The 17,181-nt window shown below is 52.9% G+C and overlaps 3 protein-coding genes across 3 annotated transcripts; all 3 read right to left on the bottom strand.

Annotated features, from left to right (window-relative positions):
* Positions 1 to 1,835: 1,835 nt before the first annotated feature.
* On the bottom strand, positions 1,836 to 3,251 carry J4E85_008701 (uncharacterized protein; the record flags this gene model as incomplete). The annotated part of the gene is made up of 1 exon (XM_051472925.1): positions 1,836 to 3,251. One exon carries the CDS (start codon positions 3,249 to 3,251, stop codon positions 1,836 to 1,838), a length of 1,416 nt encoding a protein of 471 aa, XP_051323145.1.
* A 2,665-nt stretch (positions 3,252 to 5,916) lies between these two features.
* Positions 5,917 to 10,518, bottom strand: VPS10 (vacuolar protein sorting/targeting protein PEP1; the record flags this gene model as incomplete). Its single annotated transcript, XM_051472924.1, has 4 exons — positions 5,917 to 6,538; positions 6,590 to 9,784; positions 9,832 to 10,022; positions 10,072 to 10,518. 4 exons carry the CDS (start codon positions 10,516 to 10,518, stop codon positions 5,917 to 5,919), a joined length of 4,455 nt encoding a protein of 1,484 aa, XP_051323144.1.
* Positions 10,519 to 11,545: 1,027 nt separating this feature from the next.
* J4E85_008699 (uncharacterized protein) lies at positions 11,546 to 13,641 on the bottom strand (the record flags this gene model as incomplete). The annotated part of the gene is made up of 3 exons (XM_051472923.1): positions 11,546 to 11,677; positions 11,911 to 12,846; positions 13,399 to 13,641. The coding sequence occupies 3 exons, from the start codon at positions 13,639 to 13,641 to the stop codon at positions 11,546 to 11,548; spliced, it is 1,311 nt and encodes a 436-aa protein (XP_051323143.1).
* Between the last annotated feature and the right edge of the window lie 3,540 nt (positions 13,642 to 17,181).

Here is a 17,181-nt window from a genome sequence, read left to right as displayed (position 1 = left end):
GGCAACTACGAGGTTACCGGTCTGAGTATCGGTTGTGATTGTTCTTCCTAGAATGGGCCCGCCATCCACATTTGTCCTATAGTGTCCTGTCAGTAACTATCGAGAGACGACACGAAGCGCTACGATCGAGATACCTACCATGCACCTGTCTTAACATATCGCGAATCTAGCTCAAAAGACATGGCTGGTTAACAATCGCTAATGAAGATTACGAGTAGATGTGCTTGCTCGGAATTCTACACAGCGGGAAGCATCATCTCTTTAATACTATGAAGTCTGCTACAAAGCGCAGTAAAGCATCTTCAACGCTCAACCTGAAGGTGGCACAGTTGATCTACGATGCTTGGCGAGTGGTGCAACGAATAACGGATATCGAGCAAACGACGAATGGTGTTCCTGGCGCCTGGATCTCGACACACTGGGCGTCGAAAGCCGAGCTCGTAACTAGTGCACCATTTTTAGCTCTCCACGTTGTCCGGGGATGCTTGGCATGGTGTTTTGAGGAACTTCGGCGCCTAGAAGACTGCAAGCGCGATGTCGGCGCTAACGTGCATGTACACCCAGGCGCAGCTGTTCCATCTTCAAGGTCTCCAGGGACCATACTGTGAATAGGCGTGATAATTCACCTGAGAGACCTACTTGCCACATGAACAGTCGAGTTGCGATGGACAAGCGCACTCGAGACGGGCAGGACTCCACTAGCCATTTCGGGCCGTTGCGACGTCGCGAGATCGGGAGAAAGTCAGACCATCGACATGGCATGTTGATACGGGACGGAGGAGTGACTCACTCTTATTTCAGAGCTGAGACATCGATCGTTGTGTTTAAATCAAGACTGTGATGTTGTAGACAGGTTGGATGGGGTCACAAGGAGTTGCGAGAGTTGGCCCGTAATGCCCTCAAATGATGCGCTAGTCCACTTTGAGACCCCAGGGGTCTGATCCAGAAGTCGCGCGATCTCAACCCGATCTTGCTGGTTACTGATGTTTCAAAGAGCGCTTTCTGTATGCTTCCAGAAAAACCTCGGAATTGTCTAGACCATGTCCGTTCCAGTCTTCCGACTCTAACTACGCGACTGTCTGATTGACCGCAAGGTTGCACACAGCCGCATGGACCAACATCGCTTGCATTTGCCGCACTGACTTGGCCAAGACACTATCAGAATCTGCCGTATGATCAACGTCCAGCATCGGGGATGTCAGACAGGCGGCCTGGTAGGCGAGTATTTTATCTGCAGCCTGTAACGCTTTCCGCCAGCTTGGCAGAGTGGCGGTGCATAGATGCTTCAGATGGCTGTGGAGTCAATGTCTACAGGCATCTACACGAGTTCGCCTTGTAATGCTAAAGTGCGCTTGTCGTTGTCCGCGCGATGAGCGCGAAGTACTATGTTAGATCATGGTAGTCACAGCCACATGCGCTATTCTTCACAGATTTGTCAGATGCAGAGTTGGGAAAGCTGCAAAAGTTGGTATGTACAATGACTAGATTCGTCTATGTAGTACATACTGCTAGAAGCCCACCGGTGCGGCTGCGCATGAGATCGTTCATAGCAGGATCACTTCGTACACAGCCAATACCCAATGCCCTTCTTCACCCCAGCCGGTCAATGCGATGAATAAAAGTATTGACAGCGAAATTAAGATCCGACACACTCCCCACTTGATGACAAAAAAAGAGACCAGTCCGTGCTGAAGCAGGTACATTGGATTATTATGGGGCAGCTAGAAGAGCCCAAAGATGAGACAGAAATGCCGCGGTAACTTTTCTCAAGAAGTACCAACGATGAGGGGTATCATGCAATCGCTATGCTCTCATGTGATGCTCTCTTGCTTGCTCTAGAATCGAAGCTTGGCTTCCCGGGAGTGAAGCTGGAAGCGCTTGTCAAGGGTGATGTCCTTAGCGATGACAGCAGCGGCGGCGCGGGCAGCTGGGCTACCGTTCAGACCGCTGTGGTCTGGCACGACATAGTTCTTGGTAAGACGCCTGGCAACGTTGCCATCAACACCGTTGCTGAGGAGTAGGTTTGCGCTTCCTGCAGTGTTACCCTTGACGTCACCCTGGCGGGCAGTCTCGAGGAGCTTGGCCTTGAGCGCAGCAGGGTTCTGACCAAGTCCAGCAACATCTTTGGTCATGAGAGTGGCCATGACACCAGTGACGTGAGGGCAAGCCATGGAGGTACCAGAGAGGAAGTTGATGACAGCGTCGCCAGTGGCCCATGAGCTGAGAATCTGCTCACCGGGAGCGTAGATGTCTACGCACTGACCGATGTTGGAGAAGGTAGAGATCTCGTTGTCGATGTTGACGGAGCCGACAGTGACGACGTTGGAGTTCTTGCCACCAAGGTGAGCAGGAGTGCTGCCGCAAGCGTCAACACCGTCGTTACCAGCGGCAACTGAAACGTGAATGCCAGCGTCTGAAGCACCTTGGATAATCTCATCGACTGAGTTGGCGGTACCCTGAAGACCCCAGGACATGCTCATGATGGAGCCGACGAAGCCTGGCTGTGCCTTGCGCTTGTTGTGGTTGGCAATGACCCAGTCCATACCCTTGATGGTGTCAGAAGACGCACCAGAGCCGTCGTCTCCAAGAACCTTGACTTCGATGATGTTGGCGCCTTGAGCAACACCGAACTTAGCGCCACCGGCGGTACCAGCAACGTGAGTGCCGTGACCATCACCGTCAACGAAAGAACCAGTAGCGGTGAAACCTTCAGAAGCGCGTCCGGTGAACACAGCGTGGGAAGTGCGCACACCAGTGTCAATGACATAGATATCGACTCCGGCACCGAGAGCTGAATCGTCGAAAGAGTAGACAAAATCTTGGTCCTGAGGGGATCCCTTAGCGCCGGCTGCGCTCGAGACTCGCTGCAGACCCCAGGGAGCGCCTTGTTGTTCCGCGAAGGACTTAACGTCGGCCTTCTCTTCGACGACGTTGATCTCTGCCATGTCGGCGAAGATCTTGGCGTGCTCGGCGCACATTATGATAACGGCCCACTGGGGGTTGACACCCTCTGAAGATACAGCCTGAACACTGTCCGTCTTGCTGAGCTGCAGGAGGTCCACATAGTCGTCAATCTTTCTGGCGTCCGTGTCGTTACGCCACCAAGTGACGATGTACTCCTTCGTCTCCGTGGAGTGGTTCGCGGGTAGAGAGTATTTGCTGATGTAGCCGGGGTTGCTGGGTCCAGAAGCTGCAAAGACGGAGGCACTGGCGGCCAGGAGACCGGCGGCGATAGCGAAGAAAGACTTCATGTTGATTACGGTAAGGATCCGGTCCGGTAAAAAGTTGTTGGAGGAGTAGAAACGAAGGTGGGGCGAGCCTGGTAGTCACTGGCAATGAATGTGGAAGGGACGCTACAAGTTGCAAGTCAGTGACAGGCCTGCTGTGAACAAACGACTAGTGAAGCGGTGGACCAGCGACCGTCTTTGTCGGTTTATAACCGTGAACATAAGCGGTGTTGGGGCTACGCCTTTTGAGACAAGCATACAAAAGGGCTATAATAGCGCTGTGTGGGGTCGAGGTATATGGCAGATTGGGGTAGGGCAGGCACACAATGTGCAGCAGCCTTGGGTTGGCAAAAGCTAGGGTACTCACATCAACGTGCAGGTGCGACGGAGTCGTGTATCAGGCAGGACGTGTCTGAGGAGGAAGGCGTATCGGCCAAGACGTGCCAGCACGCGAGAAGAAGAAAGGGAGGGTGGTGAAGGGAAGCAAAGTGAGTGAGAGACGAAAAAAGTGAGTGTTGAAGAGAGAGACAGAGCACTCCTAATGAATGGAAGCGAATGTGGGGTTGTTGGAGCAAAGAAGGACCAGGACCGTTGGGAAGGAGTGATGGGAACCTGCCCAGGCGGACGAGACGGCCTCATGTACTCGCTTCGCAAGTGTCCAGGCCATAATCACCAAGCTCATCGTTGGAGCCTCCGCATGTGAAACGGCTTGGCTGTGGGCTTGTTCCCGCGAGCTACCAGGCCCAATTCACTACTGCGCGCCGGTAGCCAAGCCGCGACGGTCTGCATCAAATCGCTAACCAGGGGTAGGGCGGGCCCTAGGGACCCTCGACGCACGATTGGGGCGCCTCGGGAGATTGTTCGTGGTAGAGCGACGACTGGCCAATAGCCGACAATGTATTGCACGGCCAACATTCAATTATTCGGGCGCACCAATCCGTTGTTGGTCGCACAATACCGTTCCCGGGCTTTCGAGTTGCTGAAATGGGAGATGCGGAAATTGAATGCAAACACTCGCCCCTGCCGCGTTGGTAGTTTGACTGACACAGAGGGAAGGAGCAGCCTTAGCCGTCTCGAGCTTGATTGGCTGTCCGCTTCTGAAACAGCGTGGGCCTGCGTCACAACCCAAACCAGGCAAGCGCCCAGGGCCAATCCCCACATAATGCATGAACCTGCACTCAACGCAAGAAAATCCAGACAACAGTCCGCACGGCCAAGGGGCCCGTCTGCGCGTCCAAAGATCATGCACGACCGCCAGCAGAGCCGTGGCGTCCTATGAACGCGTCAATGCCTGAGCCACTCGGCACCGCAACGGCTTTTCCTCTCTCTGCATCCAGTCGCCACCGTCGAGAGTGCATAGTTTGACGCGACACAATGGTCTCTCTCCGCAATGTGTCAAGCCGTCCACCATCCGGAAACTAAACACCCAGAGCCACAAATCCGAATGGGGCGTTTCAATGTTTATTAAGGGGACTCGTACGAACTGATGGCGTTACACACCCGGTGACTGGGAACAGACGAATCTTCACACTGCACATTGTACCGCGTCTGTGTGCATAACTACGTCCCATGCAGTAGCCACACACCCCGAGTACTGGCAGAAGCGTCTTCACGACGTGCGCCCTTGCCGTAGTGCCTTGAACACAGCGTCCAGATCCCCAACGTTTCGTCCTCGACTCGTACCACCCGAGGGTCTGTTTCGAGATGTCAGATATAGCACGCATAAGAAACACCACCCACGCACCACCAATTACAAGACCACTTCAGCCTGAACAACAAGAACTGCGGCATAAACAACCATGACCTGTAAAGAGCAGTCTCACCTGTCAAAGAAGGAGGCATAAAGCTGTCAGAAACAAACAAGATGACAATGTTTGATTCGCGGCCTACTTTTGGCCCATGGACAACAATTGCGCCTCACGTCCAGCAAGGCCCAGCAGATTGGTTTGGATGCCCTGGTCGCAGGACGACGACCACTGAGACCCTCAATCTATGTGCGCCGCATCGTGGCTTGGTCTTCGAATCATGGCCACACAAGTCGGGATTAGGCGCGGCGCTTGAAACCACACTACCAATCCCTCGCTTGGAGATGGATGGGGAAGTTTCCATCGCGCCACTAGATGGAGATCTACAGGATCCAATCTACCTCAGCCAACGATGCAGAAACCATGTGGATTTTGGCGAACACTGGTAGGGAATGTCAAATTTTCCGATCTTTACTGTGGAGCAGCATGGTCGTGGTTGGGGTGTTCTATGTCGGACTTTAGATTATCGATGCACCACGGAAGACCGCACCGTTACTCTATCTGCCCAACGGCTGGGGTAGAGAATTCTACGCGATGCACACTAAACTCTCTTCATGACGCACAGCATCTTGACAGACGCGAAAGCGATAAGCTTTAGCCACCCGTAAACCCGCCAAAGCAGGGTATGCAGCTCTGCCTGTGCAGGAGTTTCTGCGCACTCTCCAGCTGACATTACAACAACATGCGTAGTTTTTTCAGAAAGAGAATATCGCGTTACATTTACATAGCCATCAAACAGCTCGATTGATACAAAGAATGTAAAAACTCGATCCTATCGTACCCTGCACCTCCCCAAACCCATCGTTTCAACCAACTAGCATAACCATGACCATGACCAATACCAAGTCTCCCATGTCCATCTTAATCATCTAATAACAGGACCTCTATACTTCCTCGTCACTCTCATCGCCCAGCAGCTCTCCTTCGTCGGGATCGACAACCGCGTAGTCACCCCTGCCACGCGCAAAACTGCTTCTAGAAGTATACGTCCTGCCGTATCCCCCGTAGCCACCTCCGCCACCCATTCTGCCAGCCGCCCATCGCCACACACTGCCCACGAGTAGGGGTAGCGCACTGACGACAGCCACAAGGCCTGATACAGCGACGATGGGATACTTGACCCATGGTTGGTCCGAGTCGAACGCTCCACCTCCATTGCCATCGCCGAGGCGAATGCGACCGAACTTGCCGTCCCAGTGCTTCCACACATAATATCCGATACCACCTGCGGCAGCAAAAGGAAGGACGATGGCCAAGAAGAGCGAGAAGCCACCGATGCCGTGCTTCTTCTGGAAGTCTTCTTCGAAGCCAGGGCAAGGCTGCACGTCACCCGTCTTGTCGAGCTCTCGGCCGCCTTCGCAGGTAGAGAGGGGGATCTTGCGGAATCGGACGTCCGTGTAGTACTCTTTCACATTCTTGTCTTTGCATACGGCTGAGGCTTCAGGGAGTTCGAGACCGGCAACAGGCTTGCAGTCGCCGCTTGCATCGCGTTCGTAGTTGTATGCACTGTTGAATGTTAACTCATGTCGCCTGTTAAAAGTGAGAAGTGGGTGTTACCATTCAAAGTCCCGTCTGGTGCAGGAGCAGTTTCGGGCAATCTTGTGCATCTTGTCGATACGCTGGCCGTTCTTGCATTTAGCGTCCCTCTTTTTGCGGTGGTATTGCGCTACGTGGCCGAAAAGACATTGTGGCTCTTCTTGCTGTAGAGGATGTTGTGGGGTCCAGAGGTCATAATCACCGCTTGTGGGATGCTCTTCGTCGAGCTCACAAGGCTTGCTGAATTCTGGTAGACCGGAGAAGTCAAGATTGACCGCAACAAGTTCCTTGCTATCCTTGCCCCAAAGGAGGAAGTTTAGAGAAGTGTCGCTAGGTACAGTGGTGATGGCTTCCACGCGCATTTTGTGATCGGAGAACTGGTATAGGTTCCACTTCGCACCGCTGTCAAGCGAGTAGTAGACGTGATCGGTGTCTTCTCCACGGCGGACAATGACGATGACGGAACCTTGGTCGCCAAACTCCCAGGCGTAGGTGCCCTTCTTGATTTCTGTCCAGGTAATGCCTGCGTCGGTCGTCATGAACGTATTAGCTTCGCCAAAGGTGGTCAGCTCTGAGCCCACGTTACCGACAGCAAGCATCAATCCAACTGCTGTCGGGGAAGAGTACATCTCCCGAGCATCGGCGCGTTCGGTGTATCCATGGATGTGTAGACCGCACTTGTTCTTATCCGAAACGTCACAGTCATATGCCTTGCCTTCCGAGTCCTTCTCGGGTGCTTGCAGAGCTTCCCAGTCCGCGCCGTCGTTGTGTGTGATACGACTTTGCTTCTTCTTCTTGGATCCCTTGTTGACCTCATCGACGTTGACAATGACGTTGGCGACAGCAACTCCCTCGAGACCTTGCATCTTCTCAAAATCGACATAGCCTTCTGTGTTCCGGTTGACGGCGCTTAGACTCATCACGTAAGACGTGCCGTTGCTGTTGCTCTTGATGATAGAGCCATACTCCTGGTCCTGTGCCGGGTTGACTGTCACGTGGAGGAAGACTGCATGGGTGGAGCTATCGAGAACTGTGTAGGCAGTCTGGTGGACGTCGAAGAACTTAGGAGGGAACTTGGCATCGGCGAAGGTGTTGGCGTCGAGACTGGCATCCAGGTGGAGGGTGCCATCATCGGCTTTTGTTGCGACAACGATGAACTCGGACATGGTCGCGAATTCTACAACAGACTTGAACTTGACATCCTTCTTCTTGAACCAGTCTTCGCTGGAAATGAGTTCAAGTGGAGCGCTCATCTCCTCGTTTGTGTGTTGCTCGCAGAACACCTGCTCCTCCTTGACACTTCGACCGGCCTCGCGCCATACGAAGGCACACTTCTTGACATAAGGTACAAGCGGGTCCCAGCTTTCCTCTTCACCATTCTTCTGTGAGACGTAGGCTACTGTGTGACAGTCTTTGTCACCAAGCTTGTCGCAGTTCTTTCCGCCCATCCAGATGATCCAATCCTGCTGTTTGGGATGGAACTGCATGATCTGTAGCCTTTCCTTGTTGGGCATGACGGGTGCCTGGTGAGAGCGAATGCTGTCATGACGTCCACGATCTGTAGAGTAGTAAAACTTCTTGCCGGCGGTCAGGAAGTAGACCCTGTTGTTGTCGTACTGATGAGGATAGATCCGAACGACCTCATCATCAACGGCCTTCTTCCACTTCTTTCCATGGTCGTGAGTGATGTAAGCCGTTCGCTCATCGGTCAACATAACGACTGTTTCGTCCTTGTCCCGGTCATTACCCTCAGGGTCACTCTGGGTGTTACCCTCGAGGTAGTATTGCTCCAAGAATTCGCCTCCCTTGAACCTGGTGATCTCGCTGGTAATCTTATCACTCTTTGGTGGTGGCTTCTCTGCGTCGTCGCATTCGCGCTCAACTTCCTTGTCTCTATCCGTTTCGCCCTTGCATTGGTCGCCGGGTATCTTCCTCCACCCCGACTTACCCTTGTATGTCTTCGCGTCACCCTCACAAGCGCCGCTCGGTAGGCGGAATGTGTTGTCAGGCTCGCACTTTTTCTCCTTGCCTTCTCCAGTGGGTGTGAAACCGAAATCGCATTCGTAGTCTCTGTACTGATCGCAATCGCATGGCTTGAAGCTTGGTGTAGGGTCTTTGAAGACCTCACCAACGAAGCACTCAGCGTCCCACTTGCGCCTGCGGAATAACTGCTTGTGGCCCATGACACAGCTCGGGTCACCGTCCGCGTCTTTGCGCACAGACCATTCGTCATCAAAGTCGCTGTCGCCGCACTTCTTCATCATATCAGTAAAGTCGAGGTGGATAATGACATGTTCTCGGCCGCCACCTTCCTTCTTCTTCTTGGATGCGTACAGCATGAACTTCAAGCTCGTCGAGTCAGGTAGGGTCGTGAGTTCGCGTGCGCGGATCTTGTAGTCAAGCTTGATCTTCTGCCAGGTATCCTTTCGTCCGTGCTTGAATGAGTACCTGATCTCGTCGGTGTCGCCCTCGTCAAATACGGCTACCAGAACGGAGCCCTGGTCGCCGAACTCGTACTTGTGAGCCTCCTCTAGAGCCAACTCCCAAGTGAGACCAGCATCGTCGGAGACGTAAAGATCGCCGTCGGTGTATTTGCCCAGGTACTCTCCAGTGTTTCCAACGCCCATAACAATACCAGGTGCTGGGCTCGAAAAGACCCTCCCGCTGTTGTGCAGGTTGGTTACAGAGTGTAGGTGTAACTCGGTGTCCTTGCCCTTGACTGTGAGCTTCTCGAACGACCTGCCGTCATCGAAACTGATGCGCGACTTGAGCTTCTTGCCCCGGCCTGACCTTTCCACCTCCTTCCAGTTATCCACAGTATTGACCAGAACGACACCCTGTATGTTGGCGATCTTCTCGAAATCGACGTAGCCACCCTCGTTGCGGTTCGTGTGTTCGACGTTTTTGGTGAAGTGGGTTCCGTTTGAATTACTCGTGTAGAGGTTGCCCATGTCGACGAACTTGGAGGTCGTAACGTCGACCTGTATGCTGTAGTTGGTTGATTCGAGGATGGTGTATGCGTTTTCCTCAATCTTGTGGTCGCCAAACTGGGCATGGTGCCATGTCTCGGTGTCCTGGGTTACGTAGAGGGCGAGCTCGCTCGAGTGCTCGGCTTTGGCGGCGGCGACGATGTAGCCCTTGACAGCAGCCATGTTGGCCATGCCCTGGACGGTCCGGCCGGAGGACATGACGGGCTCCTCCTCGTTCTTGAAGTAACTGCGCCTGTTAGCTGTTGCCTGCGGTTTTAGCCTCTCGCCACTCACTCGTCGGATATCAGGAGCCTGAAGTCCTTTGACCTGTCCGAGTATTTGCCTCTTGTGATGCACAGTATCCGGTCGTCGTGCTTCTCCTTGCCTTCGAGGAAGCGCTCGGCGCCCTTGGCCCACTGGCACATTCGGCGGTCGTCAACGAGGACCTTGGGCTCTGACTTGAAGCCGTCGGTTGTGTAGTATGTCTGGTTGGGGTCAGTCGCTGAATTGCTACAAAGCGCACAGAACACATACTCGTCCAAGACATGGCGCAGTGAAGCAGTTCTCAATCTCGTGGATCATGATCTTCTTGTTGTCCTGCGCATGCCAGTTGACCGGCACTTGCGGCGACGGCGGAAGCTCCGTCTCAAAGCTGTCCCAGTTGTCTCCCCGGTCGTACGTGATCCAATGCTTCTTCTCGCCTAGGACCAACGCGACCTTGTTGTCATACGGACTCTTGATTATGCCCAATCCGCGCAGCTCGTCAATCTTGCCCCAGCCCTTGCCGGCATCTTGCGACCGCCAGATGCTCCCCGTCTCGAGTTCCTGGAGCAAGGCGACGCCGGAATCGTCAAAGTACATGAGGTTGACGAGGTCATTCTTGAATGGCGTCACCGCAACGAGCGGATCCTCTTTCTTCGCGGCGGCAGTGGATGCTAGTGCCAGCAGGGCGGGCAGCAGGAGGCCCTTGTTGTATTTCATGGTTGCATAGAGGCGAGCGTAAACGTGTGTGATGGGGTCTGGTGTATGCGCAAAGCGAAAGAACAGCTGGCTGCGGGAACAATCACAGCCTCGAAGCTATGCAATGGCAGCCCCGATGACGCTTGGCAGTCTGAAACAGTCGATGCGCCGTGGTGGCGTAGGCGTAACCGGCGCGCAAACGTTGCTGTGAAAGCGTAGAAATAGCTGGGAAACAATGCAGGGGAATGCAACAGATTCTTGGTTGCGAGGCGCAGTTGCGCGATGATGGGCTGCCAACTGGACAGATACGTACACAAGCAGCCCTCCCGCGCGTCGTGACGGCTTCCGCGGCTTCTCGCCGCACCCACCATCCCTGTCACTCTTATTGCCGGAAACAGCACGCGACTGGCGCCTTCACCCACGTCTCAGTCATGGAACACTTGACTACCACAAACTTCATCATTAATCGTCTTCGAAACGGAAACTACGCTTCGGTGACTACGACTACGATTACGACTACATGGGCCTGATCCTCCGCGCGCTCACTCGCCGTGGTGAACCCCGCCTGACCGATCAACTCCGCCGCTCAACACGCCCAGAAGCAGTCTGCTTGACGATTCTACACATGATCAGTACACTTTCGTATTCAATTCAAGCACGAGATCTCGTTGATGAGCTTACGGGCAATTCGAAATTAAAGATACCGCCCCGATCCCACCCTCCAACATTGCAGTGCGGGTACTTCGACGCATCCTGATCTCGGAAAGACACGGTCGCGACGTCGCCAAAAGTGATGACTATATCAAGAGAGTCATGCACATTCTCATACAATGCCGGGTTGCCCAAGTGGACCTCAATTGGATAGCCTAATATCGCTTCACTGCCTTCGATCACGGCAATATCACCGAACCGCACAGCATCGTAATGACTGTAAGAAAGTGGAGCATGGCTGTTGTTGTCGAACACAACCAGACTCAACTCAGCAGACCCATCACTTCTAGTCCACTCCTTGATATGCAGCCTGCAAATACCCTGTTCATAAAGTGGACTAGGCGTTGGAGACGGTGTGGTAAGCGATGGTAGCGGCGATGCAGACGTAGACTTTGGGGACCCCGTTGGGTCGCCTGGACAGCGGTTCCAGCTTGGTTGGGTTGAGTATTCGCAGTTGAGTTCCAGGGTGCTGCCTACGGTCATGGTCAACAAGGGTGCCACGGTACCTCCGCAGTTGCAATAGTCCTCGACACAGCGTTGTCCATTCGCTGCAATCACGTAGGCGCACCCTGCGATTCCACTGATACCTGGTCTTGGCACACTTGGAGCTAGCGAAGTTGCGATCGTTGTGAAGGAAGACGGGCCAGTTGTATGAATAGAACTCGGCGTACTTGACGGTGGGTTTGTCGTTGTGAAGCCCACAGTCTGATGGGATGCCCATTGAGTGGAGAAAACGGGCTGCGAACTCTGTTCGGCCCATAATTCCAATGCAGCCTTGTCTGGCTCATGCTGCGGATCGAACTGTAGCATGAACTTGCCATTCAACCATGAATACTTTTCTGGGTCGCCTCCTTCATGGGGCGGTTTCGCGTGTTGATCCTTACCGTGTTCGCGGTTGTATGCCACAACTACCACATGGTTATCATCATATTCACCCACGTCTTTGAAGACACTGTCCTTCAGGACGCTTCGGATGGCGTTGATATGCTCCGGGTACTCTAGCTTTGAACCGTCTTCAGACTCAGGCGTGATGATAATGACTCTTGGCTCTTCGCCTTGCGCGAAGGCCTTGTCGACGTGACATGCCAACCCCAAAAAGCTCTTTGGTTCCTCGTTCATATAGCAGTTGCTCCTTGACTCCAGAACGTCGAGCACATCAGCCCGAAAGGCACTCCGTTCGCCTTCCTCCTCATCATCTACATGATCATCCCAGGTATTGTACACCCCTTGCTCCGGGTATCTCCAATTGACATAAGTGAGAAAGACAGGGTTTTCCCAAAAGTGGGACCACCAGACTGCAGCCTTTGACACGACTAATACAGACGTGCATCCGTACAAATCCACTAGTCCCAAGACCATCTTTTCATGGTCGTATGTACGGAAAAGAGCGGATGAAACGCCGTACATCGTCTCAACACTACTCCCATGAGGAACAAAGACCAGATTTTTGTTATCCATTTGCCATTTACGCTTCGCTTCAGCAAATTTCGAACGCATGAAGGTGTCAATGCCTTGTTCTGTAGTACTGTCCGGGTGGTCGAGCTGTGCCAAAATTGCCGAGTCGAGGTTATCCGACCTGTTGTATGCGCCGTCGACCGCATTTCCACCATATCCTTCCATACTCTCTACATAGATATCCTGAAGGCATGCTATGCAGGACAATGCGCAAAGCTGAAACCGAGGACAGAAGGGCTTCTTCGTATACAATTTTCCTGGTAAGGCGCTAACGATTGAAGTTGGCAAAGCGCAAGCCATGGTACTAGAGACACTAGAAGATACCGAAGTGCTGGAGCGGGAAGCATCAGTCAATGCATCGGAGCTTGACAGGAGCATGCGGGTTGATGGCAATGGACTTAGTGACGGCAAAGGCCAGGAGTTTGGTTGAGTCGTCAGAAATGGGATTGAGGTGAGTTCAATTGTAGATTCAGTAACATGTGGCCCATTGCTTGTAGAAGGAAGCGAAGGTGGTGGGGTGGCTGCCCGTGTGTTCAAGGATGGATTCGCCATAAACTTGATCACATCAACAATAGCCGCCATCTGGACAGCGGATGTCGAAATTGCTGTATGAACGTCCATTGCCCCCTTGATCAACATACCAAACGTATGACTAATGTCTGACGCCATGCCAACAACGCACGAAATCGTTTTGAAGATATCCCCAATGAACGGAAGCCCACTGCTAGAACGTACGCATGAGTCATCTTTCTTGTCATGATTGTCGTGGTCATCCTCCTCGTCTGGGGATGTTCGACCCATGAGCGAGCCCATCTCTTCCATGAACATGCTAACACCCTCTGCAGCCACGGTTTGCTTTGCTGGATCCATACTACTCTGGCTCCAGTCTTGCACAGCTAGCGCCACACCCATCCACCGCAGTGACGCCATCGTCAATGCAGAAGATATCTCGAAACCAGTGGGGTTCAATGCCGGCATAGTGGGTGCATTTGAAATGTGTATCGGGATAGGTGTGACTATTGCACCCCCGGAGAGAAACTGCAGAACTGCAGTCTGACCCAGGGTCACAGTCGTAATGATCACGAGCGTTGGAGCTGCGAATGGAGCTGTGATGATCGTAGTGAAGACCTGACCACTGATATTGTATGAGACGATAGGTGCGATTGGAGTTTGCACCGATGTCATGGTAATTCGTGGCGTGGCAGGTGACGTGAATATCGTGGACTCGCCAGCATGCGACGTCCACGAAGCCGGAGAGGAGTGCTCATCAAGTGTAGTAGGGTTTGAACTCTTCGAGAGCACCACTGATTCGGTAGACGATGAACCTGATGCTTCTTGTTGTGTTGTTCTAGTCGTCAAGAGCGTTTCCAAGCTAGGTGTGTTGGAAGAATTGGGATTCAACGTGCTGGTATCTGTAACAGCTGGTGCCGAAGATACGAGGCTTAGTGTTTCATTCCTGGAATATACTGAAGAAATAGAGCTCCTGCTTGCATGTCCAATGATGGTGCTAGTGTTGACATAGCCAGATGCAGTAGCATTTGTCCATTGTGGCGACCCTGATAGAGTAGTCGAGGTGGCCTGTTCCAAGGGGAACGTCTCGGTGATTGTTTTCTGGCTCTTTATTGAAGCCAGGGTTGTGTTAGCGATGGAGTGATTCTCCATCGCGTGTGTAGGGTCCGTGAACGAGCTCGCGGTAGAGGCATTTGACCAGGGTATAGAGTTAGACACTGTAGTTGTCTCGGAAAGAGTAGACGTGACAGCAATTGGAGATACGAAGACCGAAATGGCGGAGGGAGACATCGCCAAGATCAGCAATCCTGCGATGATCTTTAAAGAAGACATTATCAGTACTGTCGCAAAGTGCTCGAAGAAGTGAGAAGCCTGGATAACGCGTCTTTATCCTGTGCAGTCAACGATTCTTACCGCAATACCAGTAAGCTTTTATAGCTCGAGCAGGTCCCTAATGCTGCTCACCGGAACAGTAGACGAAGGCGGTAAAATTGACCAGGCCCGCCACGTAGTTACACTGCTGCTCTCCAGCAAGGGCCGTGCCTGACGATAAAGTGACAGTGATACCTTTTCTTGGCGATCGCAAGTCCTCCCGAGTGCGATGTTCCCATTGCTGATAATCGTCAACCTGGCGATGTTACTACGCATGCATTGACCTCTTCCTGTGACAGATTTGCGATCATTTGTTGACTATTCGATCTTCCTTGCGACTATACGATGGTGTTCGGAAACATCTGTGATATCAGCCAAAAAGGTCGCGATGGTATTACAACAACTGTGACCCGATGTAGTCACCCGTACGTGCACTCGGAGTTGCCGGTCACTCCATCCCCCTTCGTAAGAGGAAAAGGTGAGCCGAATCGAACGGCCTTAATGAGCCGTTGCGCAAGGTATATGCTAAGTCGGTAAGTTTCCCACTTTGTCGCGAGATTGTGCTGCGGATGTTGGTCTCCACTGATCTGAGGACAGCTTCCGTGGCACGACACGCGGGATCGAAAGCGTTGGCTCTGGACAGCTCCTCGCATGGTGCACTCAGCTGTTAAAGTGGTGGCGTGGATGTATCACTCATGTATACCAAATGCAGGCATGCCTCGTAAATGAAGAAAGTTGACTTGTCGCGACGCATGCCAACGTTGAAGTTGGCGTGTTACTGGGGAAGCAGCGCGTCGGCGTCAGCGCTACCTGACTTGAGCGGCCCTTGTCTGCTTTAGCGTGCCAAGAAAGCCTTCCGGGGCCCGGGGTGTCTCCACTGCTGCTTCCGCATCCCAACTCTTCTCAGTCACGGCGGCCTTGCGCCTGGCCCAGGTGTGCAGCAAGCTCTGAGAAACAGGTCGATCGCGGCGCCTGAATTTCTCACTGCGAGGATGCATTAATGCGTCTATCTTCCAACGACACTTAAACCACGCTTCCTCGGAAAGGCCCTTCAGCTGCCCAGGTGCATGGCCATACATCACGCAGGCGCCACCGATGACTGGAAGCTCCCACCTTATGCTGGATGTCCTCTGAGCTTCGTCTACAGCCACTCCGTACTCGACTCCGGCTGTTCCGGCGGCTTTTCTTGTGCACTCAACTAGCAATGTTGATGAAGCCGGTAAGACGTCTGCTGCATGCAGTGCGTCAGGTCATACTTAAGGCCTACCTTGAGCCTTCCTTAAGTCTGCTACCTATCACCCCATTCTCGCCATGAATCGATTGATCAATATGTTGGTGCGCTCTCTGTATTCGTACGTCACGTTGGCAACTGCCGAGGGCAAAACTACCCCAAATCATATCGAGCTGATCAGAGATGTTGCAATTATCGGCGGAGGCGCATCGGGGACGTACGCCGCCGTTCGACTTCGCGAAGACCTAAACACGAGCATAGTGCTCATCGAGCCCAGACCAAATCTGGGTGGTCACACTAGCACCTACCACATTCCCGAAACAAACATTTCGATTGATTACGGAGTCCAAAGCTATATACCTTACGGACCGGCTAACGATTTCTTTACACGCTTTGGGATTTATACGGTGATCCCCACTAATCAGAGGTTGACGGCACTTAATATCGATGTCGAGACGGGTGAGGAACTGGACTACAGCGCCCCGAGTGCAAATGCAGCCAACGAAGCATTGCAGCGATGGCTTGCGATTACGTCGAAATACAGAGACATATTGGAGCCCGGCCTCTGGCAGTTTCCATCTCCAGCAGATATCCCTGAAGATCTTCTTACGCCATTCGGTGATTTTGCTAAGCTACATCAGTTGGAAGCCGCCGTTCCACGGATAGTCGTAATATCTGGTGTGGGCTATGGAGGCATTCGTAATCTTTTGACGCTCACCGTCTTACAGGCTTTTGGGGCCTCACTTACGGAAGGTCAGTCGACGTTGCAGGCCTGTTCACAAATCGAGACTCTCTTTTGCTGGGGATCTTAGCTTACTGTTCTTAGGTCTATTGAGCGGCACACTTTTCAGACCTGTTGGCAATAACGGTGTCCTCTACGAACGCGCGCTCGAGCTCCTTAAGCCGGACGTACTATTATCTAGCACCGTTCACGATGTGAAGCGAACCAGGAACGGGATAAGGCTATCAATTAAACAGGGCGATACCAGCTACATCATCAAGGCACGTCGCATTCTGTATACCGCAGGCCCAAGCCTGGAAAATCTGGCTCCTTTCCATCTCGACAACAAGGAAACGGCTGCCTTTTCAAACTGGCTCACAGAGTCCAACTTCGTAGGAATTCTGAAGGCGCCTTGCTTACCAGAAAACTACTCCATCACGTATTTGCCTTCGGCAGCGGTACCGGCTGACCAGCTTGCGATCAAAGACTGGCCATACAGTCTGCGTCTAGACTCGACAGGGCCTGTAGGCCAAGGTCTCTTCCGAGTCGTCTTCGGCGCCAACTACACGGTATCTCCGGATGCCTTCACAAGCTTAGTCTTGGAAAGCGTCAAACAGATGCAGGATGTTGGAACTGTCGACGCGGATTGCGAAGCGGAATTTAAAGCGATTTCGGATCATAGCCG

This window comes from Alternaria conjuncta (genome assembly GCF_024043145.1).
Source record: "Alternaria conjuncta strain BMP 0040 chromosome Unknown scaffold_14, whole genome shotgun sequence".
Lineage (NCBI taxonomy): Eukaryota > Fungi > Ascomycota > Dothideomycetes > Pleosporales > Pleosporaceae > Alternaria > Alternaria conjuncta.
This window is presented reverse-complemented; position numbering and strand designations above follow the sequence as displayed.